The sequence below is a fragment of the Anguilla anguilla genome, chromosome 1, assembly GCF_013347855.1.
Source record: "Anguilla anguilla isolate fAngAng1 chromosome 1, fAngAng1.pri, whole genome shotgun sequence".
NCBI lineage: Eukaryota > Metazoa > Chordata > Actinopteri > Anguilliformes > Anguillidae > Anguilla > Anguilla anguilla.
In genome coordinates, this window is record NC_049201.1 from 74436399 (window position 1) to 74462081 (window position 25683).

At 42.0% G+C, this 25683-nt stretch overlaps 1 protein-coding gene across 4 annotated transcripts; it reads right to left on the minus strand.

The window, feature by feature from the left end:
- Positions 1-2107: 2107 nt before the first annotated feature.
- On the minus strand, positions 2108-25469 carry znf1035 (zinc finger protein 1035). Of its 4 annotated transcripts, XM_035383146.1 has the most exons (4): positions 25151-25469; positions 14682-14745; positions 11187-11306; positions 2108-10763 (listed from the first exon to the last, which is right to left on the minus strand). In XM_035383146.1, the coding sequence occupies exons 3-4, from the start codon at positions 11253-11255 to the stop codon at positions 3066-3068; spliced, it is 7767 nt and encodes a 2588-aa protein (XP_035239037.1). In that variant the 5' UTR covers positions 11256-11306; positions 14682-14745; positions 25151-25469; the 3' UTR covers positions 2108-3065. The 4 variants fall into 4 exon arrangements, with proteins under 4 accessions (XP_035239037.1, XP_035239120.1, XP_035238866.1 ...); XM_035383229.1 differs by lacking the exon at positions 14682-14745; XM_035382975.1 differs by having other exon boundaries at positions 2108-11306.
- Between the last annotated feature and the right edge of the window lie 214 nt (positions 25470-25683).

A 25683-nucleotide genomic window follows, 5' to 3' on the forward strand; every position in this document is an offset into this window, starting at 1 on the left:
ACGGACGACAACGTCGCTTTTTCATACGTCAGTGGGCTAATTTGCCTAATCTTCGCGGGACTTTAGACCGCGGTGGAAACGCAGACAACCATGGGCTGAAGGAACCTTTTAGTTCCTTGAAAAGTAGTTCCTGGGACTAAAAGTTCTGGGTAATTTTGGTGGAAACGCGGCTTAAGCTAAACTTCCAGGGATGTTTAGTCAGTCTTACTGAGATCCTTCCACACGCATGATTGTCTACAGTGGTCGAGGTTGGGTCCTCTAGAGAAGGCACTCGGCAGGTATACGTGCAAGCTGTGGTCAATTTACCCATATGCAGCAGTGATGTTGTCCCATCCAGCCAGTCCTCAACAAGGTTCTTTTTGCTGCAACTTCTTGCGTGTCAGCTAATGCAACACTGGGCAAACGCTATTGTCCACTTGGGATGACTTAGACCCAGTTAATGCAGGTGAGCTAGGTCGGCTGCATCTAGATACTGTGTAGAGTGACTTCATCTGTACATTTAGACAAGTTGGTGATCGATCAATGGAGACATCTTAGGCGTCCTGCGTTTCTGAATTCAGGAGAGCTTGACAGAGTGGTGGGGACTCTGGGCACAGGGAAACACCACAGCATGAGGGAACTCCGGGGACAATGTCTGAGTGTCTAGGGTGAGAGGCACAAAGACAGGAAGACAAAGGAGCAAAGGGAGAAGGAGCGACTGTTGCCGCGTACTTTTATTCACCTGGTGGGGGAACGGAACCTTCACACCTGTGCTGTGTGACAAGGATTAAGAATGCGGGCACACACAGATGATGTTATCAGATGTGCTTCATGTTCATAAAGAGACCGTCAGTTTGTATAAAGATTGGAAGCTGGCTGTTGGTCCCTACAGTATGAACAGACACAAAAAAGACACAAAAAACAAGTTACAAATATTTTTTAGGTTGTCTTTGTTTTTTTTTTAGCTTCACCTCTACACTAGACTAACCAATGCTGTGGTGTAGATGTGATTAGTCATCATTTACCAGCTCTTCATAATTACAAAAAAAAATTTCTACAAACTATGCCTACAATATTGATGGGAAATTATGAATTTCTACATTCATAAAATTTAGCATAAATTAAGTGTAATGATATTTATCCATCCATTCTCTCTCTCTAACTGCTTAGTCCAGGTCAGGGTCCCGCAAAGAGGCAAGCAGAGCAGCCCAGACGTCCCTCTCCCCAGCGACTTCCGCTAACTCATCCTCGTGGATTCCCAGGCAATCCCAGGCTAGCCTTTGGATATAACCCCTCCAGTGTGTCCTAGGTCTACCCCTGGGTCTCCTCCCTGGTGGCCGAGCCCAGAACACCTCCAGAGGAAGGCGCCCAGGAGGCATACTTATCAGATGCCCAAACCACCTCAACTGACTCCTTTCAATGTGGAGGTTCTACTTTGAGGTCCTCCCAGATAACTGAGCTCCTCACCCTATCAAGGAAAGTAAGCCCTGCCACTCTACAGAGAAACCCCATTTTGGCCACTTGTATTCGCGATCTCACTCTTTCAGTCACTACCCATAGCTTGTGACCATAGGTGAGAGTAGGGATGAAGTTCGACTGGTAAATCAAGAGCTTTGCCTTTCGGCTCAGTTCCTTCTTCACCACCACCGCCCAATACAATGCCTGCATTACTGCCGTCGCTCCACCTAGACGACCATCAAGTGATATTTATGTTGTATGTAATGGACAAAAACAATGAGGAATGTTTTTGCTTGTTTTTTTTACATTAAAAACACTGAGATTTTTAAATATTCTTTAAAAATAAACCCTTCATTATAGCTTAGTATTGGTCATTTTTAAATCGCAAAAACTTGGAATACATTCATTGTTGACAAAACTATATTAATGTACGTAAAGAGACGAAGGCAGAGAAAAAGACCAAAATTTAGTTTAGCCAACTTCGAGTCAGAGTAAAATAGAAATTTAAAATGCAGCTCTGGTTGTAACAACTGTAGACTAACAAACTCATATTGCTGAAATTGGCATTTGAATTGTACATTGTATACAATGACCTTTAAATGATCCCTATACAATATTCTGCACCTTTATAAATGACATGCAATGCTTTATCAAAATAAACAACTCAAAATCAACTGGAAACCCAAATACCTGGTTTATTTTTCAAATAGGAAATATGTATTCCTCTCATAATCATACATTCAATATAAAAAGATGAGTGCATACAGAAACAGGAATAAAACTTGGTATAACCTACTTAATCCCCATTCCAACTACTGCACAATATTTATCAAACTACCTGTTTTCCCATATGAATCATGTCACAAACTGTAATCAGCACAGGTCATTGTAAAAAGCATGTTTAACAGGGACAGCAACAATGGGGGGACATGTCCAGGACTAACCTTGTGGCAGATGCATAAAGGAATTTAACAACTATTTACAATATAGGTAATACACCTTGGTGTTTAGAAAGGATACATTTCAATTTGTTACTGAACAACAAAATGTTAACATCATACATGTAATATTTTACACAGCTAAAAAAAAAAAAAACCTCCAGCTCCACTGATATAATACTGGTAAGTACACTTGAAGATTGTGGGGTAATAAACATACTTGATTCATTTTTGTTTTAGGCAATAAAAACATTAAATGTACCAACTGAATAAAGACAACAAAATCATCAATAATATTCCAATGAAGCAGGAATCAGTCAGAGGTGATGAACCCTTAACAGCTGGACAATAGTAAAGTAAAAGTATTGCATGTGTTGTCCAGAAAAATAAATTATTTATTTAAATGTGCACGTTCCAATAGTATGAATAAACATAGTGGATATCAATATCTATGTGAAATATGTTTAATATACATATATACAAATTGACTACACCAAAAATGAGACTATTTATAATATTCAAAGTTTCAAATTTTTAAACTGCAGTATTTGCAGGACTATATTTTCACCAGTAGTAGGCATTCATATACACAGCAGCATATGTACACCATGACTAGAACATGCAATTTATGAAATTTGATAATGTGAAATGAATTGGGAAATTACACAATCCCAATCTGGGGCCCAAAAATCACATATTTTCTCTAACTACATAGTCCATAACTGGTGGCATTGGAAAAGAGGTATTAGTACCTTGCAATTTTTGTGGGGAAGGCTGTTCAGAGACTGGGTTGGAAAAAGCATGGGGAGGGGGAGTAGATGGCAGAGGTGAGGACGAGGAAGCATGACTGTTCTGATGTTCCTCCAGGAGATGGAAGAAAGCAAATGCCTTGTCACATTCTGTGCACTCATACACAACCTGCCCGACGTGAGTTTCCTGGTGCCGCCTCAGAGATGACAATTGGCCGAAAGATTTGTAGCACATGTCACAACGATAGTCACCCCCAGATTCCTCCATAGCACCTTTAACAGGTTTTGTGCTGTGCGGAAAACTATCTTGGGTGGTGACTGATGAATTCTGACTCTTTTGGTTGTGCAGATCTTGGTGAATCTGATACGCTTTTAAATTTCCAAAAGATTGAGGACACATGTCACAACGGTAGGTCCGCTGATGGATGGCCTGGTGCCTCTTGAGGTATCTCTTTTGAGCAAAGCACTTCCCACACACCAGGCACTTGAAGGGGCGGTAAGCAGTATGCTGCCTTTGATGTTCCTTGAGACTCTGTTTAGAAGAAAATCGTTTGGTACAGACAGGACAGTTATAGAAGTCTTCCCCCACATCAACTTCCTCTTCCTCTTCAATACTTTGTGCCACTGCAGTTCCTGCAGGAGATGGCAGCCTTTTTTGCAAACTAGAGGAAGATGTTTGGGCATGACCTCTGGCAATGTGCTTCCTGCGGGCACACTGGTGCAGACGGAATGCATCACTTCCCAGAAAGCTATCACCACACTCTGTGCATTCATACTGAGTAGAGGCAGTTATATGACATTGCTCATGTTGTGTGAGGTTGCTTTTGCTTGCAAAAGTCTCACCGCAAACTCTGCAGTTATAAGTGCTCTCAGCATGTATGGAAAGGTGTTCAGCTAATTCCAGGGCATGGCTAAAACTGTGTGGGCAGATTGGACATTTATATATGTTCTCTGTGTTGTTCCCACTTACATTTGAAATAGTCTTTATGCTCAGATTTTCTGTTCCATCTCCAGCCTCTTCAATCCCATGCTTCTTCAAGTGATTGAGGAACTGATGACGGTAGGTGAAACGTATGTGGCAACGATTGCAGTGGTAGAGGTACGATCGTGAGAACTGGTGGCTGAGCTGGTGTTTCTTCAGGTGAGCTCCGCACAGGAAGTGCTGGTTACAGTCGGTGCAAGAATACGGACGTTCTCTGGCTGCAAAACAACCATGCTCCGAGAGCTGCTCTGGATCTTGAAATCGTTCACAGCAAATACCACATCGATATTTTAGCTGATCAGCACTAAGAGGAAGAGAGGATGTCGGTGAACCCTGTGGTGGAAGCAAGGGGGGGAGGCTCTCCTCTAGTTCAGTGTGGTTCTTGCGGTGCTCAGCTCGGCTGAGCTTACAGGTGAAGGTGCGGTCACACAGGTCACAGGGGAAGTTTTCATCACGGTGAGTGGATATGTGTTCTGCAAGCTGTGTGGGTCCTGTAAAACTGAGCTGGCATTTTGAGCAACGGTGGGGGCGGTTCTTCCCATGACTATGCTTGTGCTTGCGCAAAGCAAATAATGATACAAACCCACGACCACATGTTTGGCATTGGAACTCGGACTTGTGGCTGCGCTGGTGCTGCTGAAGGTTGCCCAGCTGGAAAAAGCACTTGCCACATTCTGCACATTCATGAGGCTTCTCGCCAAGGTGACAGCGCTGATGATCTTCTAAGCTTTCTGATGTAGTGAATGTTTTGCCACAGACATGACAAGGAAAGTAAGGAGCAGAGTCAGAGTCGTCATCATCTTCATTTTCATCAGTCCCTTCATGGTTCATTTCTTCAGCATTCACTGCTAGATCAAAGTCTGGCTTGGAGGAGACTCGTCCGATTGTCTGGCCATTCAAAAGTTCCTTCCTCCACTGTTTGTGATGCTTCATCCTGAAATGTTTTTGGTATGATGATTTTAATGTGTAGGACTTACTACAGAACTGACAGGCAAAACCATTTGTGGGCTTTATTTGACGGTGTATTGCAGAGGTATGTATTCTTAAGGATGTTTTAGTCCAAAACCTCAGGAGGCACAAGCTGCAGACAAATGGCCGATTGGGGTCATGGCAATGCCTGTGAACATCCAGATCTGAAGGATGGCGGAAGGTCTTTGGGCATTCAGGGCATGCATAAGGGGTCTTAATGCTTTTATGCATCTTTAAGTGTCGTGACAGCACTCCTGGCTGATTAAAAACTTTGCCACACTGGTTGCATCGGTAACCTTGTTTTCGTTCTTGCTCCTCACGACCATGGTCCTCTAAATGGCTAATAAGCAGAAGCCCATCTGTGAAGCTTTGATCACATTCTGAACATTGATACTTGTGGATAATTTTAGAAGATGATCTGGGAGAGGTCAGCTTCTCATGGACCTCAACTGAATCTAGCCTCTCTCTGTAACCCTCCTTGCAAGAGAACTTAGTCTGCAGCACCCCTGTCCCTGTAGTTTTGGATCCACTGTTGAATACCAAGACTGTATTCTGAACTGGAGGATTCATATCTGTGAGAGCTGGGCTCTCTGCATTTGGCTCTTCCTTTGTTACAACTGGCAGGGAACAACATGTTCTATAGTGCTTCCGAAGTATGTTCTTGTTCCAGAAGCCCCTCTTGCACCTCTTGCAGAAGACATTAAAATTGCCTACATGGGTGCGCAGATGCATCCCAAGCCCACTGTTATTAAAGAAACGCAAGTTACAATATGGGCATAGAAAAGGCTTACTCATATCACTTTCAGTCCTCATGTTGCCATCCGTTAGCTCGTTCATTTCATAACCTTCATCAATTGGTTCTTCCTTGACACTTCCAATACTGGATAACTGCTGCCGAAGTGGTGGTGGCGACTGTTGAGGCCGCTGGTAAGTGTCCGCTCTATGTGTAGTAAGGAAATGTTGCTGGAGTTGAGAGAATAATATAAATTGGGCATCACAGTTTGCACAGGAGAAGCCCCTTTTCTTTGGAGATCCACTGTGATTCACAGGGCTCCTGGGGTTGCGGTCAGGTGTTCTCCGTTTGACAACACAGCTCTTCTGGTGGCTCGGCAGTTCGTCTGCATTAAATAAATCACCACACTGCTCGCATAGCACACTCTCTTCACTTTCCTTTCCAAACTTACACTTGATCAGGTGCCTCATCAAATAATCACGGCGAATGAAGCGCTCACCACAGTTGGCACAGCCAAAAGGTTTCTCTCCTGTGTGTAAACGGGTGTGCACTATCATTTGCTCTTGATTTCTGAAGCGGCGGGGACAGTAAGCACATACATATTTCCGTTTGTCAGAGTAGTGCCTTTGAATCCTAATCAGAAGTTTGGATGTCTCCCTGCACGGCTTACCAGTACCACTTTCCCTTGGAGAATGAGTTTTGATTTCTTGTTGAGAACTCCAAAGTTGAGAGGAAGAAATCGTCCTACCATTGCACTTCAGATTATGCTTTTTTAATGTACTTTCCTGGGAGAAAGAAGTGCTACAGTACTTGCAAGAGAAGGGTTTCACGGTAGTATGACACAGGGCTACATGGCGTGCTAAATTAATCTTACTTGAAAAACATTTGTCACAGGACATGCATTCCGCCATTTCCCCCTCTTTTGCTTTTATACCATCTGGATTATTTTGCCAGTCCTTCCTCAAATCCTCCAGATTAAGCTTTAAGATGCGCACTTCCAAGCGTTGCCGCTTACCTTTGCAACGGTTCTGGTGCAGTTTCAGATGATCATATCGGCGGAAGCAGCTTTCACACGTCTTGCAGCGGTATGGCTTGACTTCTGTGTGCGTCAGGATGTGACGCCTTAGATTTCTGGCCTTCATGAAGCTCTTAGTGCAGAATCTGCATTTGTACTCCCCCTCACCCTCTCCTTTAATTATCTGTCCACTTTTTAATTTTGTTGTCATGGATACTGGCAGTGGTTGATCTTTTACATCCACCTTACTTGATCGACTGTCCCTATAAACACCTTCACAGAAGCTTTTATGTTTAAGGTAAAGTGTTCGGTCAGTATATTTACGGCCACAGCGTGAACATTCGAGCGGTTCATCTCGTGTATGCACTACAAGGTGTCTCAGGAGGTAACATCGATACCTAAAGGCTTTTGGACAATGGGGACATCTGTGCTTGAGTTTGTCCATGCTTCTGGTCTGATTTGTGGTTCCATTATTGACTGTATTTGCTGGCAAAACAGAGGTGGATCCTTTGCACTTTTTCTCATGGATAATTCGGTTGTACTGCCGAATGAATTTCTGGCCACATGTTCTGCATGCAGAACCCTGAAGAGGGGGGGCTTCAAAGTCCTTTGTGATGAGGAGGTCACAATATTTCTCATGTGACAGCAACCTCAGTTTTTTGAAGCACTTGCCACATTTGGAACAGGGAAAGAGAGTCTTCAACATGTGATTTTTATGGTGTTTAGACAAGCTGCATGGCCAGACGAATGTTTGTGGACAGTATTTACAATTATACATTTTCTTAATTTCACATACCTCACTTACATTCTGACTATCTACACTACTTTTAAGTACTGGCTCAATGCATGTTTTGGAACACTTCTCTTGGTGTACTTTCTGTGCCTCACTCCGTGTAAAGCGTTTTCCACAGTTCTGACAGTGATATGGTTTTTCTCCGGTATGCAAGCGCATGTGGCGGATTAACGCGTTGCGACTGCAGAAGTGCCGCTTGCAGAAAGGACACTGATTAATAGAACGCTTCGGCATGTGCGTTAAACAGTGATTGCTCAGCTCCTTGCTACTTTCAAAGACACCAAGGCAGAGAGAGCACTGAAATAACTCTACCTTGTCTTGTTGCAGCTTCTCTTTTATTTGTGGAGGATCCTGTAATTGTTGAACCTTCTGCTGTGTGTGTTTGTGTGTACTCAAGTGCCGGAGCAAGTAAACAGGAAATTTGAACTGCAGTGGACAGTCTGGGCACTGCAGCATCCCCTTTTTATTGTGAGTCTGTCTGTGTTTTATTAGCTCACTAATGGTGGGAAGTATCTTCTTGCAGACAGTACATTGTATCCTTCGCTTGTGAACATTTTTGTGAGCATCAAGGTGGGAACGCCGGAAAAACCTCTTGCTACATTGCTGACACTGATAAGGTCGGTCACCACTGTGCAGCCGCATGTGCTTCTTAAGGGCGTATAATTCAAGAAAAAACTTTCCACAAAATCGACAAGAGAAAGGGGGGGAACTGGCATTTCCTTTGATGTTGGATACCGTATCAGTATCCTCTATCTTTTGATCAAGAGGTGGAAGGGAAGCCTGGTAAATGAATGGTTTCCCTGTCTTTTCCTGCATTTTATGCTTCCGCATGTGTTTGTACTTCCCAGATGCATGAGCAAAAGTGGCCGGACAGAAACTGCACTTGTGGCGTAGACTTTTTTTTTGTTGAGGTTGCATTATCAGCTGTGGCTTTTGCTGCTGCTGTGGCTTTTGCGGTTCCTTCGTGAAGGAAATTTTCCTCCGCTCCTGATAGTCTCTCTTTATCTTCAAACTCTCTCTGCGAACATACTCCTTCAGGCAACCTCTCTTTATGTGTCTGCTGCGATTGGATCCATTAGCAAAGGTGCTTTTGCACAGTGCACACTTGTACATGTTACCCACCTTACCCTTTCCTTGTCTTGAATATTCTTTCAGACACACCTCTCTTAAGTGCCGGAAACGGTTGTGGGAATATTTGAAAGCGCTTCGACAAATGGGACACTTGTATTCCCCCGCCAAGGATTTTATTGGATTTGTAAATGTTGCAGGACTCCTGGTCCTTGAGCAATGCTGTTTTTTGTGCCTGTAGAGATTGCAAGGATGTTTGAAGGCCTTGAGGCAGTTGTGACATTTAAAGGGCCTCTCATCTGTATGTGATCGGCGGTGAGCAGCAAGTTGTGCCCTGAGGCGAAAGCACTTCCCACATGTTTCACAACAATTCTGCTTGGGTGATTGTTTTTCCTTGCGATAGTCCACAAGCTTAACATAGCAGTCAATTAGTTTGACATGTGGAACAGCAGATGGTACCTCATCCAACTTAACATTTTGGTCCTTTGGACTGTTGGAGGTCAGTTTCTGGATCATCTTGTTTTCAGAAGCATCTTTCAATCTTTGACGCTTGCATCTGTTTAAACGCGTATGTCGATTCAAACTAGAAGACTGTGAGTAGTACAAGCCACATTTTCCACACTTGAAAGGTGTAACACCAGTATGTTTCCGCATATGCTGGTCAAATTCATACATTCTCTGGAAGGTCTGATCACAGTGTTGGCATTTGCGTTGGTTGCATCCACTCTCCTTCTCCTCCTGATGTGATTTTTGTGGGCACATAGAGCTTGTAAGGGGCAAAGATGTCTTCTGAATAAATATGCCTGCAGTGTCAACTTCCTGGTCACACTTATGTTGTGTGGCAAGGTTATAGTCAGTAAAGTAGCATCCACAGGTATTGCATAAATGTAAATTGTGTTGCAAGTGAACACAATGGTGGTGTTCAAAAAGGCCGGATAGATTTTGAGCTGTCACTGGACACTCTGCACAGTGGTACCCTTTCCCCCTAGTAGAATCTTTGAGAAGCACAACAGGATGGAGGGACTGCTTCAAACGCCTTGTAGACATTAACTGAACTGAATTTGTTTTTCTGATCCCTATATCCTTTTCGTTTTTGTCCAATGTTGACATATTGCCATCTTCCAAGTTAGTTACAGCTCCACTGAGGAAGACACTGAGCACGGGAGGCCCTTTGTCACGACTTGCTGAGTATGATCCTTGAACCTCGTCCCTGAAGGAAGTTTCCAGATCCACTGGCACCAGGGTCGGTGGTCCAGACTGAGGCATCCAGTTTTCATGATCAGTCCGGTCTAACACTTTACCATCAGAAGACACAGCTCCCTCCTTGCCAGTTAGCCTTGTAATATCCTTTCCACCGCTGGACTTTTTCCGGCTACCCGTAGAAAAATCTCTGAGGCCTAAGCAGCGCTCCAGGAAATCAAAGCTGCTACGTTCCTCTTCAATATTATGAGGACTATGGCAGTCACTCTCGCTGTCCTCATGGGTACCATCTTTAGCAATAAATTGGCTTTTATCATTCATTTCTAAATGTAGCCTTTGGGATAACCTAGTGGTTGATTGATCATTGCTCCCTTTCAGAGAACCGTTGGAAACACTTTCCTTCTTCGACACGCCGCATCCGACTGTGTCCTTACAGTCACCATCTGGAGTGTTAGTAACTTTTTCTACAGAATTTGTTTCAAAGGCACTGGTCCAGCTATGATGTTCAACAGCCACATCTTGACAGTCTGAGGTGCTGAGCTGCTGTGAACCATCAGAACCCACTGCTGTTGAATGGTCCTTAATTTCCTCATGCCCTCTTAAAGGAGACTGCTCCCTTACACCCTCAAGTGGACTGCTAATATTTGAGTATTGATCCTCTTGACTTACAAAAGTATCTTTTTCTTGCAGATTATCTTCAAGGCGTTTGGTCAAATCCCTAGCTCTGTCCCAGACTGTTGAAAGAGGAGAGCCTTCATGGCAACAAGTGAGGTTCTCTGAGGTGCTACTGCCACATGCATCCTGTTTGTAGTCAATGCTTCCCTTAATGTCCTTAATTGGGCAATCATCTTTCAGTGAATTATTGGAATTAGCCATTGCCTGGGGAGAAGAAAAGGACAATTCCTTTGAGCCTAATTCCAAGGTATTCTCTTTTTCCTGGGTTTGACTACAGTCAAGATTTAACTCCACACAAGGAGACACAGTTCTGTCAATATCAAACTCAGAGCAGCTGCTTACATCTGAATATTGCTCTAGAGCAGATGAGCTAAAAAAGGCTGAGTCTGTTTTTGTATCATGAGAGTTTGAGTCTACTACAACATCTTGGACACTGTAACGTTTGCCTCCCAGCAGGCTCTCTTGAATATCTAGCAGCAAACTTGGAGCAGCCTCATTGTTCCACTGCAGACTATCATAATTCTGTTGTTGCACAGAGTTTGAATTACAGACAGAAGATGTTTCTTGTGAGACCAGTGTACTGGAAAGGTTGTTATTCTTAATAAGGTTATCAACATGGTTTCCTACATTCTCTTCTGGATTTGAGAGAATTCCTGATATCGGCGAATGACAGAGTGTGTTCCATCCATGTGCCATACTGTTCCTTGGGAAGGTGATGTAGTCAAAAGATCTCCTTGTTCCAGGACTCTATAACAAAAATAAAGGCAAAAAGACATGCAGATCAGATGTTTACACAATTTCTGAACAGTACACTAATTTACCACATATACTGTAACTTCTGTAACAGACTATGATTGATTCCTTACTCACTGCATTTCAAAAAGTCCAGGTTTGCAACATTCTAAAACTGACCTGTCCAAAGGCAAGTGATGAGACGTTGCTTATGGTTACTACAGCTACACACTTCCTTGTTTACAGTTGCTTCCTTGTCCGTTGCAATACTCATCTTGCAAATATCTAGGTCAATAGAGCTGAAATGGTCAAAAGTGGTAAGGACACTGAGGTGCTTGCTGTTGCAGCAGTACTGATAATAACAGCAAGGCTTCATAAGAGTCTAACATCCAGTCCATGGAGACAGTGATGGATGCTTTAGCTCCCTGTGCACAGAGCATATGTAATGAATGAGTTGGAGATTGGCCAGAGTCCGAGGTGGGATTTGAACCCTGGGCCTCTCACTCGTCCATACTTTTCATAGGCAAACGCGTTACCAGCCAACTAAAGCGAAATCACCCCTAGCCAAGGGCAACGTTGCTATTTTTTTATTTGAGGGTGGCATCACCAGGTAACCTGCTATGAGACCTTTGCTTTACTGCACATTTTACTGTGCTTCACTAGCAAACTAGCTGAGCTACACCTGCTACACGATAGGCCTAGGCACAGTTGTGCAAGGACCTAGAATTACCATCATTTCTCAATTTCATCGACCTTTTCCCTGAACAGTATGCTCACCAAAGAGCTGGTGTCACGACTGATTCGGGTGGAGGCTACTTGTATATCACACATTCTTTAATGAATTACCACCATGAATTTAAAAAAATGTATGTTGTCACAAGTGCAAATACCAACACCGCCGTGCATATTTTAATAACAATACAGCATCTTCCTATAATAAAATATTTCCAAATTAGAACACCTATTGCTACTGAAGTGTACTGAGCCGAAGCTTGCGCTGTATCAACGAGGAGGAATGCACAAGCGCACGTCAGCTGACTTGGCTACCTTAGTTGCTACTGCCATCTAACAAAGATTCTAACAAATTACACCTTTCATCCTCTCAATCAGTAATGCGGGAGACACATTTCCCTGGATTTTACATTTGACCTAAAAGTAGCCTACTGAACGTCGGGAAATTCTAATGCCGAAAGGTTTTTTTTTTTTTTTTTTAAGTACTGAAAAGGTGCTGAAGTTTCGGTATATCGTGCAACACTACGTCAGACACATATTCCAATCCATTGCTCAGCTTAGCAGAGAATGCACATTTCAGAGCGCCTCAGAGACAGACAGAATAATAATACATATTTCAAATAATAAATACTACACTGAATAAAACGAAACAAAAAATGAAATATCAACTCACATCCCTGCTACCTGCCTGCTGCCCGCAGAGTACCGTATTATTTATTTTGACATTGGCAGACTACAGCATAAGTCTTTTGACTACAGCATAAGTCTTAAAAGACTACTAGTCTTTTGTTTATATTCAATATTAGTAATTGCAGCGAGAAATTGCAGTATATTATGGTATATTATGGTAGCAACGGAACAAACCGAAATATTTTGAGCAGTAATATTTACATAGCAACGATGAAATTTTATCTGTGTTCAGTAGATAGATACAGAGACAGTAAAGCAATGATACAGTCCTATCTGCTTCTGTTTTGCTCCAGAAAATGATGTCAGATAGGTCTATCAGCAAACATATGGCTTAGCGATGCCCAGAAGTCCTCAATAATAATAGTATTTTCCAAGAAATTATGAAAAATCGTTGACAACGTTTCGTTAGATGCAGCATCTTTTACTGCTACCCCAGAGTGAAGAAAATTTTCGGTTACGCTGACCGATAAAACGCTATTCCAAAAGCAAAATCAGACATGTTATACTTGGTTAGAAAGCTTATACTCTCACCTATTGAATAAATTAATTGTCAATCAAGCCAGGCTGTACTAAAAAGGGTGACAACGCCGTAAACAACAGGTGTGGTATTACGAACAGCTATTTTTGAAGGTACCCAGGCATCACAGATGCACGTATATTTCACAAACGCATTGTCCAAGACAATATATGACCACTCAGTCTCAAAAGGGACATCTCTACGTGTAAAACCAATGGTAAGGTTGTATATTTATTCAATATTTAGTCCCAGATATTGACTGTAGAATGACATGGTATCATTTTTTAAAACGTTGTCTCGTTTATTTCGTTACTCAGTGAGCAGTGTTTTCACTGCCGTATTGGCATATCTTAGGACTATTGTCTGGTTTATCTTGTTGCTATGACGGAATACGATTTTTGAGTGGTGAAAATATTCTTATGAATGCCCAGATAGATAACATTGTCCATTATGAAGTTCAGACCCTGCCCTCACTGATAAAAACTAGACCCGACGGTGTCGGATTACTTAGTTGCATCGCTATGGATGTCTTCTAGCCGCTTGCCGTAAAGGAGTTCACTAGATGTCGTAACACTTTAAATGTGGAGCTACAGCTCTTCCGCACTGCAACTAATAAAAAAGTCCAAATGGCGGGCAAACAATATGGTGGACATAGGTGGTCCCAATAGTAAAGTTGTAGAGCACATTCAGATGCATAGGTCCATGAAGTTTTGTGTTGACCTGACATATGGTGTGGGAGTTATGGCCTTTTACAGGACCCTTTGTTATAACGCCACCATCTGGCCGACATAGGTGATTTGTAGTGCCTGAGTAGTGGGGGGGCTATAGGAACCCACCTACCAAATTTAGTTGCTCTAGGACTTATGGTTGCTGAGCCTCAGACACTTTTAGCGGAGAAAAATAATAATAATAATAATAATAATCCTAACAGATATAATAGGGTTCCACCAGCTTCGCTGCTTGGACCCCTAATGAAACATGCCATATACTGTGGGAAGGCTTGTACTGCCCTCGACTTATCAATAAAATCAGAACGAACTGAAAGGAGTAACATGCAAGTGGGTTTTTTCATGTGGTCATTGTAAATACCTACCCCTGCACGTTCATTTCCCAAACAGGTTGTTCAAGACAATAAATGACCATGTAATCTTGAAAGGGACATGTAAAATCAATGGTAAGATTGTACATTTAGTCGCAGACATTGATAGCAGAATGGCATCTGGTTTAATGGTTTAATTCCAAAAAAATGAGGCAAAATGACTGCTCTAGTGGGGACTGGACTCATTATGACAATGACTCATTTTGACAATGATTGTTGATAAAGTTGACATGATTCATTGTCATCTGTTGAATCACATCAATGCCAACAGTACAAATTGCATACTGGATACTGATGAACTGACAACAGGTTCTTAAAATGTAAACATTTACCAAGGAGATCTTGTTCTCACCTCACACCAGATTTGCTCCTCTAGAAGCAGAACAAAACCGTAATAACAGCATTGGTGCAGGGTGCTGAAAAGGAAATTGTTGCATTAGTTAGCATTTCATTTTTTTAATTTACATTAAATTATTTACATTTCTATGGTTACATCTAGTCAATGCAGGAAATGTTCCCAACACAAATGCCATTGTAAGGTTTAAATTTGACTGTTTTAGCCAAATTCCATTGATGTACACAATTGGGGCCTCAAATTTCCATAAGTTGTAAACAGCAGCTAGGAAGACAAATTTCCACGAGACAAGGACCTGAAGACATCTCTTGCTAAAGTCTCTGTTCGTGTGTCCACTATGAGGAAAACCCCACGGAAGAAACCACTACTCTCAAGTTTGCAAAATACTTCCTGGATGATCCACAACACTTTTGGGACAATGTTCTATGGATAGATGAGACAAAAGTCGAACCTTTTGGCAGAAATTCACAACGCTATGTTTGGAGGGAAAAAAGCACTGCTCAACAACACCAAAACATCATGGTCTGGGGCTGCTTTGCTGCCTCAGAACCTGAACAGCTTGCAGTCATTGAGGGAACAAAGAATTATAAATTGCAAAAATAAATTTTACAGGACAATGTCAGGGTAGTGGTTCGTCACCTGAGGCTTAATAGAAGTTGGGTGATGCCACAAGGCAATGACCCAAAACACATGAGTAAATCAAAATAAATACCAATGAAGTGAAGCAGTTTTGTAAGAAGGAATGGCATAAAATTACCTTTTTACTTGTATTGTGCAAGTCTGATCTGCCCCTGGGTGCTAATCAGTCCTCCCACACTTTTGGGAGTGTCAAGGGCCAGGTCCAATTCCTGCCAGGACTGAATGCGGTTGAACACCTCTGGAGATGTTGTCCGTGTTCCTGCGCCCTACAGTCACCCAACACTCTCTCCCTGCCCTCTCGGGAGTCTCCCCCCTTCCAAGCTGTGACATGCACACCAGTTCTTTAAAGGACATGTTCCTACTTAGTTCCTGGAACTCTACCAATTGTGAACTGTGGAGGCCAGCAAGCAGGCCCTCGCAATCAAGGATCTTGCTCTCAAGGTGCTCAACGAGCCGGCAATGGTAGCACACAAACATTGGAAATCACTTTACAGAAGTGCGATCATCCTGCAATCCTCCCACAGCTTTTGTGACATTTCAACCCCCTCACTATGTCCCTATCTCTCCCCAAGTTTACATAAATTAAGTTACTGCTGAGACAGTATGATAGAAAATTGTGATTTAATGGTGTTAATAATGGAAAAACAAAATTCTAGTAATAAGGTTATACGCATTATGTACTGTGTATGTTCTAAACTGTGCCCCTGTGTATGTGACTGTCTGCTTGTATTTTTAATCTATGTGTTACAACCACTCTTTTCTGTCCCCGCCGGTTCCTCTTAAGGAGAGGTGGCAGTACATCCCGCTCCTCTTTTATCACCAAGGCCAAACTTCATGCCAGCAGACTAAAGTCTGTGTGACCTACACAGTCTAGGCTAACGTGTGAGTGGAAAAGTACTGGTGTGAAGGAACAAAGGAGTGTGTGTGCCCCTTAGAAAGTGTATAAATCAAACACCGACAGAAACTTTTTTGAGATTCACTTCCCAAGCTCCTACAAGAGCTCTTGAACTGTCTCCTATCTGCAGATATAATAAAAATGCTTGAAGTTTGAAGCAGTGTCTCAATCTCTCTTCCTTAGATTAATAAACTATGTTAATAAACCATTGTCCACAACAACGGATACATCAAGACTCCAACTAAAACATACAAGGTGGCACCAAACAGATAGCAGCAGAAACCGGAGAAGAGAAATAAGGCACTTTTAACTATCTAATGTTAAGTGTTTAATTAAGACGAAAGAGAATGACCAGATGAGGAATCAATCAGGTTATAGGCTAATCATTTAACGTAACTTAGCTAGCTTTTACTACATGGCAATAAGTCAAATAACCCTTGTACAAGGTAAAGTTTTATTTACCTTGTAGGACAAAACAACCAAAATTTATCTAGAATCAGATTATAATGAACTACAGTTATACATTAGCAATTTAACAACAAAGGCAAACAAACGACAGTTAAGAGTCGCTCCTGAGAGGGTGAAACAAAAACAAAAAAGTTGATTCAAAAAACCCAAACTAATATCAAATATACACTTGAAAGCACGATAAAATCGACTAACAAACACTTCCATACAGCAACAAAACTCCCTCCACCCTCACACTCTCTCCGCTGCCAAACAAAAAGAAGTGTGTATCAGGCATGAGCAATCGAACAAGAGCGATCAGCAGATGAGCAAAGAGCCAGCAAATATGATTTATTAGCCTATCATACTAGTCTGCTGATGGTCCACCATGTCTTGTTAAGCTGTATAGCTACTGTTTCTAATCCCAAATATAAATAAAATATAGCCTACTGCAGTATAACTATTTCTATAATTCAAGTGCACAGTACCGAACAAAGCATTGTAAAACCGCATCCAAGAGCGATTTTTGGTTTTGGGTCTAGTTAGGGTTCCAATTTGTCAGAACCAGTCGGGCTTGGTTGGGTCAGGTCTCAAGGTCCTGGGTATGAGTAGGGGCTTAAATGTCATGCCTGCGCAGACCTCCAGACCACAAACTCCCAAATGCCCTAATACCAGCTAAAGTCAGCAAGTAGCGGAAAAGATTAGAAGCAGAACCTCCATGGTAGTATTTTCTGGTATTCTACTGGTACCATGAAACCAAGCGTGGGAAAGAGGGGTACAGGTTTATGGGGTACTGGGACTCCTTTTGGGACTGGGGTGACCTGTCTGAACCAATTGAAAAATGTACACTAAAACTGAAAAAAATGTAACTGCAGAGTGAACTATCCCTTTCATAAATTCAATTAATTGTATTTTTATAGAACTTTTCACAAAGGCACAATGTATCAAAGCCCTTTACAGCCATTTTGGGCCCAGGGCCCAGAACCTAATAATGGCTAGCATTCTTTTGTACAGTGGCCCTGTCAGACCAGTGGGGGCAGGTCCCCTTGAAACCGACTTTGGACCAGGGGTGGATCCCTCGTGGAACCAACATCAGACCAGGGAGTCACTGACGCACTAATTAATTTCCTCCATCAATCAAAACTGGAAAATGTAATGTCCGGTTGGGACCACAAACTGGACCTGAACAAATAATTTGAAAACTGGACATTTATCGAATACAGAGGAATGATGGAGGAACAGTGGCTGGAAACAACTGTGTTATCTTAATTTTCTTCACTTTAGCTGACTGTTGTTTCATCCCACTACTGTCGTACTACTTTTATGGGCACACTGTAACAACGGACAAGGTATTGTAGGGGTGGCTATTGTGTGTGTGTTTAACAGTATAGTGGTTGATATTTATTGGCTACTTAGCTGGCTAGGTTGTACCATTATTCATTTAAGGACATCACAATCTGTTAAATGGTCCTTAAAGGAGCTAGGAGGCTCCCAGAGGAGACTTCAGGGAGAATACACAAATGTAGTCTTCGTGGAATTTTTTTTGTAATGTGTGACATATAAATGATCCATCTGCGGATCTATCTCAACACTTCTGCCTTGTCTGCAATCGTCATCGCTTCACACTGACACTTGACTGTGAAAGGACATTCCATTTGCCTAATGCATGTTGCCCCGATTCCACTGTCCTCGTATCGAATCCTTGCATTTCTTCCTTATGTCCTCTGTAGGGTGGAGCCAAGGAGCAAGGAAAGAACATGAGGAAGAGACGCAAGGAGTGAAAAGAAGCAATGGGAATGAACCCAAATCAAGTCGCAAGTCTCTAAACCTACCACAAACCACCACAGAGGGGCATTTCAGCCAAGGAGGACAAAGGGGCAGCGGCTCGAACCACTGAGGTGCCCCCTCCGCACGTCCCTGTTCAGACAGCAAGCTATGGGTGCCCAAATAGCTAGCAGGAGTTGCTCAAGCAATAAACAATGCTATTCCTACGAACTCTATCCCTCCCATATGCCTGAGTAACACAAAGCCAATTATGTGCTGCCCCGTGGGGCTGCTGACCACAGTCGGCATTGGCATGGGTAGGATTTGTTGCAAGCAGCGCTTTTACTGAGTGAGCTACCCATGCAATATTTCTTGAGGACAGGTCAACAAATCTTTGAATAGAGTTTGACTATGTTAGAGAAATCCACCTTATGTCTGTACGGCAGTTCACAGAAGGTTGTCTCTTATCGGACCCTCAAAGTAAGGTCGGATTCACAGCAGATCAGGCAATGCGGCACCTTGCCGCAGGGTTGTGTGGTGGTGTGGGTGTGTCACTACATGGCTCATTTGTGTGACGTCATGTTGTGAACCAAGTTACACCCACTCCTGTCCGCTAAAAAAAATGGACACAAACGCAAACCGAAGGAAGCTTCTTGCTATCGTTATTTTGCAGCGTAGACTGCCAGTTAGACGCAGACGTCGAAGCTGGGTACACAAAATAAACCAAGCGAGGACACAACTGGGAGAGTATCATCGTTTGGTCCATGAACTCCATAGTGCTAGGTACAATAAACTAACATGCAAAAACTGCTAAATAGCGAATCTTTTATACAGCTTAATTCCGACGTTCGGAATTGATATTTAGCTAGTAATTATTGTTTCGGTACTCGTCCCATTACCCGGTACTGTCAAATCACGATGACGATTACAAAATTAAATCTTAGGAAAAGAATCGTGTCAGTAATTCATCTGACAGTTGCTCGGTAAACAGCGGAATGCTACATGGTAATTTAAACAACTTACGTGATTGGCCACTGCAGCGTGATGTCGGGGTGCGTTCCGGCAAAAGTTGATTCTGGTTCAACTTTCTTGCCACAGGCCGCTGAGTTTTTTTTCGGCACCCCATGCGGTCCCCCACTGCCGCAGCCTAAACGCACTACCCCCATTCAAATGAATGGGAAGACTGCCGTTTTTGCCGCACAACCCTGCGGCAAGCTGATCTGGTGTGAATCAGGCCTAAAACATACCGTTTACTGTGCTGACAGGGAGTCAGTAATTGTGATGAAGAGACAGTGCTCGTTTGCAAAATATCCAATTGGATCACAATTATGTGAACTTTAGGTATACATCAATACAATGCAGTCATATTTTGTATTGTTGGAAAACTGATGTCATAGGGAACAAGTTAGTTTCTTTTGGTGGTGAGGTTGCAGACTAAAGATCTTGATGCCTATGGGTCAGCACCCAGCCAGATACAAAGGTAAACCCTGTGTGTCTTTATTTTAGGACTTGGTGTTTTGCTTTGATCAACTCCGCTTTAAACAACGAAAACATAAGTTACCCTTAAGCAGCCAACAACAGTACGCTGGTTGTCACTATCAGGAGTAGTGAACGATATACATTACATTACATTACAGGCATTTGGCAGACGCTCTTATCCAGAGCGACGTACAACAAAGTGTATAACCATAACCAGGAACAAGTATGACGAAACCCCTAGACTCTAGGGCCTAGAGAGAAGTACCGGTCCAAGTGTAGGGAACAACCGCATAGTTCAACTTGGACCCTGAAGGTTAAACTGATTAACACTAAACAACGAGAACGGCAACAACGCAGTCTATGGAAAAAATACAAGCAGTAGTTAAGACGTAGTAGATATACACACAAACTGGTCAGCGCTGGTTTTAGAATTAGATGAGGACGCAAGAGCAAAGAGAAATGCCCTCACAGAAGAACTCCTAAAGCAAATTATAACCTAGTTTCGGTGCCACAACACACTTCCTGTTTGAAATGTCCTGCTTTTCAAAAAACGCAGTATTCCACTGGCTAGCGCAACCACCGTTTAAATATAAATATTTAATTTCGCTTTTTGTCTATGCAGAAATTTACCATCACCTAACTTGCAGCCAGGTTTTACTTTGGGTAATGTGCATGGATGCTCAAGACTTTACAGAACAGGAGCGGAGTAAAGTCATACTTGAGTGGTGATGGTCTATCAGACAGACAAAGGAGCGGTATGAAACAGGTGTGACTTGTTTGCAGGTAACTCACGACAAAATCTTTGCTTCACATGCCTGTGACTGATATCATATCCCAGGGTGTACATTTAACATACACTTGTCATGGATCTATCTGTTCTAATCACATCTGTAGGGATTTGAAGTCTCTGAAGAGGCTGGGGTAGTTATCGAACAGATGCTTTGCTAGGATGTGATGCCTCCCTTACGAGAGACAAACTTTAAGGCATTTCTTTGCAAACAGGCACTGCAATAAGGTCCACCTTTTACCACTGGCTTTGTAGAACTGTCTTTAACTTTGAACACCCTGTTTTTGAACAAATTTGGGATGGTCGGTGTGATCTACTGCTGCCATTTTATCTAGCAACTTCTCTTCCTCAGTGGGGACACTGAGATACGCAGCCAGTCTTCTCCCACTCCCAGTAACACCGACAAACATACACGCTCACAGGATACTAGGCACGCCAACTACATCAACATTCTCTTCAATTCATAAAGGCACAGTATTTTTTTCTCCTCTAATGGATGGTGATCATTTCACTGCAATGGACACCAATGTTGCATGCTTTCATAAAGTATGGAGTAATGTGAAAGGTCTGTATTGTACCTAGGGATGGGAATTGATACGATTTTATTGATACCGATTCTGCTTATTGATCTGATTCTTTATCTATTCCTTTATCGATGCCCGATACATTTTCTGGGTGTAAAAAGAGTAGGCCTACGCCTACATACAAGTTTTCAGCATCAACTTTATTTTCCAGCCTGAAAGGCGATCATATTAGTAGCCTAAATGGCTACACGTCATGTAACGTGCAAGTAGTTGGCTGTCTCCCTGGATATGAATTTAATGTTTTTAACAGAAAACAAAATAATGAATGTGATTTTATTCACAAAAATAGCTATACAAAAAGCGGAGTTAGTGCCAAGTTAACAAGCTAGCTATCTATCGTATATCAAACCGGATAATTCGCCGCCGATTTTAAATAACATCACAATATATCTCAAACCCGCTATGGACCGCCACAAGAAGCTAGTAATAGCTGCTCTCTACCTCGTATAACACCGGGAATGCAGCTACAGAAATGATCAGTTTCTCCTCCATCCTCAAAATGCGCTGAACCTTTTTTAACAAACAAGATTTTGGCTAGCCAGCTGAAGAAACAGCAGCACAGCCTTCACCTGATTGGCTCAATGGAACACGCTCGACGGATTCATTTGCATAAAGTTGAGCTCTGCTCTATTTATCGTCCTATTTTCAACCGGTTGAGAAAGTTGTCAACTTGGTGCGTCACAAACACAGTAACCACTCCCCTTTCCACGCCCCGTAAACCCATGGATAACTCGAGACCCATAGTTTGCGCCGCTGGCTTACGGGCAAGACAATGCAAATATTTGACTAACGTTAGGTTCACTTAAATTAGAGTGCCTTTTAAGGACTATTAGATTATTTCTGGTTATATTCATTCAACGTTAGCTAGCTAGTTTGCTTTCATAAGGCAATGTTATCGATAACGTTAGCTAGCTAGTTTGCTTTTATGAGGACGTTATAGTTGTTCTTTTATCTTAACTTGGCTAGCTAGATAGCAAAAATTATAACTGGATATAAGTCAACGTCCTTACCTTAGCTATCTATCGATACTTGATATACTACTAAGCTAGCTAGCTTGTGAAAAGTCTCCCAAAAAGTGCGCTTATCATGGGGGTAGCTACAGTAACGGGGCACGGTCTGTCAATCATAGCTAACTGACAGTTCTCATTACCACACCCAGACGGTTCGGGTGAACTTTTATAGTGGGAAATTTAGGCTTAGAAAAATACGTTTTAAAGTACATTGAAATGACTGAATAATAAAAAAATTATGCACATTTGTTTTGTTGTTGCCTAAAGACAACTGGGAAGTGTCACGTTCAACCACCATGTTACTCCTTTAAGGCTGTCAATAAAAAACCACTGCTAGCTAGCTAATTCACTGCTAGCTAGGCTAGCATGGTTGTCACTCTGGAACAGATCCAGATGTCTAGGTAATTTGCATTATTGTTTCAAATTATTATTGAGGCAACCGATTGCTCCAGGACACTTATCTAGTGCGATGCAAACATTATCCTACATTAGTCTAAGGCTGAATCAAGAAAGTGCAAGCAATTGGAAATATAGTAATAATTTTTTTTTTTTTTTTAAAGAAACCATTTATTTGATTATTATTAGTTATCGCTGCACCTGCATGCAGCCATGCTTAAACATTTTGTTAGGTGTAAGTCTTGTTGGGTAACTGTGGAAAAGAAGTGCACTTAAGTTCACAGCCATCACCACTATGATGGATTATAATATTAACAGAAGTATAACATGTAGAACTAACAATGGCTAGATCCTGGTCAAAGTATTAACAACCTGTAGAAATCTTCACATAGTGTAAGCAGTTTCCTGTCTACAAACTAGGCCTTTTATACAGACCATATTGTGAATGATAAAAACCAGCAGGAGATGGATAAGGTGAATACTCGTCTTGTGCCAAAAAAGGGGAGGAGAACTCAGATAGGAGAAATGAATGCTTATTTTTTATTAAAGAAAGGAAGGGAGCTTGGAAATAATGGTGTCAAATTTTGGCAGTGGGTGAGAAATAATGGTGTAAAGGAAAGAACCCAGAAGACAGAGGTAAGCAGGTGGGAAGTACCAAGTTTAAGCTCCACAACAGGAGGGGCTAACAAAATTGGATAAAAGGAAGTGTTTTGCCCCAGGGGATTTCAGAACGTTTGGGGAATGATTGGGGGTCCTGTCATTGCGTTGTGAGCAACTGCAATCTTTGATTCACCTGCAATAACTCCAGTTGCAGACTCTGTGGATTGTGTATAATTTTTGAAGAAGTGCTCAACAGTGAGAGGAGAGCAGCCCCAGCGCTTCTGGCCCAGGCTGGGGCCCGTTTCTTCCCATGTAACTTTGCGTTTCATTTCAGGTCCCCCTTGCAAAAGAGATTTCAATCTCAATGGGGTTTTCCTGGTTAAATAACGGTTTAAAAAAATAAAAACAAATAAATAAATAAATAAATATGTTGCTCCTCATTTGTAATTTTTAAATGAAAATTGGGTGGAATTTAAGGGGCATGTAAATTTTTTTGTCCTATGGTTCAGATGGGTATAGGGAATGGAAATATATTGCAAAGATGCAAATGTTAATGAGAATCATGTCAATAAGTTCCCTGGCATCGCAGACAGTAATAGATGAAGATAAACATTTAAGCCAATGGCTCTGTATTTAATGTGACATTACTTGCTGCCTACATGATGTAGTTTCACCTCACTGATAATAGAATCCCTTGTTTACATAGTTTGAGGCGGCCAGTGCGAATACCATGGTCCCACAATCCCTTCGTAATTTATCTGAACATAATTAACATAACAATTAACATAAGTTTTTTTTTGTATCATACAGTCTTATTTTACACAGAGGCATTGTGATAAATACCATTAAAACAAAAATTATCCTAGCTATTTTATGGACGTAGATCTAGATGATGTGTACATCACAAATAGTAATCATGAAATACACTACCAAATAGTTTTACACCTTCAATGCATGTTGCCACGTGCTACCAAAAAACATTTTCTGTTTTTTTCTGTTTATGGGCGAATGACATCCAAATAAGTTGTAGTATGAACACTATGTGCCATTAATCAGCCCGCCCTCAACAGCCGTTGTTATTTTCAATTAGGAAAAAGTACCACTGTTCATAAATACAGCAGAGGATCTGTATTCCCCACGGAGAACATTCGTTGTTCACTAATAGAATTCTAATTAATTTATAGTTAATAATAGTTAACAATAAGGCTCCTTAAACACAATAAACTAAACTAGCTAAGGAAGTGCCTTGTCAATTTTGTCAGGTTCCTACTCTACAAACCTACATGTTAATCTGCGAACACATGAAATTGTAAATATTTAACGTAGCTAATATTTTCACTGGGCGAAATAGCATCACGTGCATTCGTTACTCCTCGGTGTATACTAAACATTGTAAGCGAATTCATTAATCGATAGGGAGTAACGTTAGGCAGCATCGGTAAATTTCAAATGCCAACATTTTGCGTAAATGGAAAAGCGTTATGAAAGCTGTACAAAGTATGCAGACAGCAAAAATGCAAGGTTTCAAGAAAGAAAGAACAAGGGAAATTGAGGGGAGGGTCTGGTAGCTAGCTTGTTAGCAACGGACTAAATGAAATGCACCTCCGCCATTTAGATTATCTTAACAAAATGGAATGTTAAGCTAACTGTACATTGCAGCCTCCTATGCGCGACCATGCAACCCATAACCTCATTGGCATGTAAGAGAAAGGGTATATACTGTGGAATCCATGGCACTGCCACTGCGGAAGCGTATATAGAATTCGCTAGTTTTCTTTAGTCGTTCTCCATTTTGGTTTCCTTAGGTAGCTAGTTGGAAATGGCTTCTCCGCAAAAACTCGGTGCAGTTCTGTTTCTTCACTCACCGTTAGCCGTCCGTACGTCCGTTTCGCCCCCCTTCTGATGTCTTCCAGTGCCCGCAACGCAGCCAGAACCTAACGTAGAACTAGCTACATCTGCATCTAGCTCATTTCGCTTTTCACTTTTGTCAATTGCCACTTCAAGATACTGTAACACTCGTTCACTGTTTTTCCCCTTTCTCCCTGTTCGGCGCATTTACCAGACAATGTGCCCAAACCCGGGGCACTTTTATGACACCACTTGTAACGAACCAATAGAAAATATCATGTACGAAGTTAGAGCCCACCCCCATTGGTACGGGGATTCAATTTACACGATCCGTTTCTGCGCACTGATATTTCTGCGCATGTACGCAGCGCACAAGGGCGCTATAGGACAGTAATGGCGCAGGTACAGGCTTTAGGCAAGCTAGCACAACAACAACTGGTTGCAACACAGTCACCACAATGATGGAGAGATAAGGTTCCATGGTGCCTATACCAAGTATTTGCATTAACATTTTTTTCTCTTAATGCATATCTTAACCAATGAAACCTGA

Bases quoted from the DNA above. Each gene is read 5' to 3' on its own strand.
- znf1035 (XM_035383064.1), bottom strand. From the start codon at position 11,255: ATGGCACATGGATGGAACACACTCTGTCATTCGCCGATATCAGGAATT.